The 1,122-nt window shown below is 62.9% G+C and overlaps 1 protein-coding gene and 1 long non-coding RNA gene across 2 annotated transcripts in view; one reads left to right on the top strand and one right to left on the bottom strand.

Moving 5' to 3' along the window:
- Window positions 1-253: 253 nt before the first annotated feature.
- Window positions 254-921, bottom strand: LOC108446737. The gene is made up of 2 exons (XR_001862033.1): window positions 827-921; window positions 254-442 (listed from the first exon to the last, which is right to left on the bottom strand). It is a non-coding gene; the product is annotated as an uncharacterized LOC108446737 (long non-coding RNA).
- A 146-nt stretch (window positions 922-1,067) lies between these two features.
- The window catches only part of RPS2 (ribosomal protein S2), a 2,779-nt gene continuing 2,724 nt past the window's right edge, over window positions 1,068-1,122 (top strand). Inside the window, exon 1 of the mRNA XM_017734271.1 lies at window positions 1,068-1,089. Coding sequence (XP_017589760.1) covers window positions 1,068-1,089 — 22 coding nt within the window. The remainder of the gene's footprint in view (window positions 1,090-1,122) is intronic.

The following is a 1,122-nucleotide window of genomic DNA, read 5'->3' on the forward strand; positions in this document are numbered from 1 at the left end:
AAGCGAGGGGCCGCCACCCGCGCCGCGCTGGGTGCGGGCAGGGGGCGGCTGCGGAGGAACGGGGTCAAAATTCCCCTTGCTCCGTGCGAGCGGCGATAACCCAGCCCGCAGTAGCTCCTGCGGTGCATCTTCTCAGCGATCCAGAGCGTTCTCCAGCAAAATATTCCCTCCCCGCCCCAACGGAGTGATCTCCCTGCTCCGAGCATAGCGAAGAGCAGGACTTCAGACAATTAGAAAGAAGAGAGACGCTTCATCTTTTAAGCATTAAATCTTTTATTGCGCACCAAAATACAAACACGAATCGTTTTCAGCTGTGACTCCCGTGTCGCCGTCCATCACGGCATTCCCGTGCTCTTCACAGCTCCTCCGGGGAAGGGATCGCCATGAAGTATCAGCCCAGCCCACGGCGGGGCCACGGCTCTCACCGGCCAGGCAGGGCCACCTGTTACAGGAGAACAAAGCGCTCTGCGAAACAGCCACTACAACCCCCTCCTTCCCTGTACCCGCCGGGCACGGGGCTTATGGGAACACGGGTTTCATTCCCCACACACAGGCGTAGGCAATAAGCTTTATGTTCCCGATGCTATGGGCGCCGTTATCTCACCCGGAGCCACAGCAGACCCCGAGTGATTTTCAGACCGCGCCGGACGCTACTGCGGCCCCCGGAGCGCCTTCCCAGGACGCTCCCTGCGCCCCACCCGGCCGGGCTCCGGCTCGGGCAGCGCCATAGCCGCTTCCCAGCAGAGCTTTATAAAGGTTAAATGCGCACAAAAGAAGGGAGGTGTAGCGGTGCCCTCCCGCTCCCACCACCCCCACACATCCTCACCCGCCGCCGCCTCGCCGCTCACTGAGCGCTCGCCGCGTGCGCCCGCTGTTACCCCGGGAGCCGCGTCCGCCCCTCACTCTGTATAATTTACCATAACCCACTCATTCTACCCTGTGGTGTATTCCTCATTCAGCTCTCGGGGCTGGGCCACTGCCGGGCGCTGCTCTCGCGAGATGCCCGCGCACTATAAATAGCGGGCGGCGCGGTGGTGCGGCCTTCTACGCTGAGAGATCACGTAAGTATGGCGGGAGCGGTGGCGGCGGGCACCGGGCGGTCCCGGGCCCATCCGGCCCCAT

This window comes from Corvus brachyrhynchos, unplaced genomic scaffold (assembly GCF_000691975.1).
Source record: "Corvus brachyrhynchos isolate BGI_N302 unplaced genomic scaffold, ASM69197v1 scaffold5, whole genome shotgun sequence".
NCBI lineage: Eukaryota > Metazoa > Chordata > Aves > Passeriformes > Corvidae > Corvus > Corvus brachyrhynchos.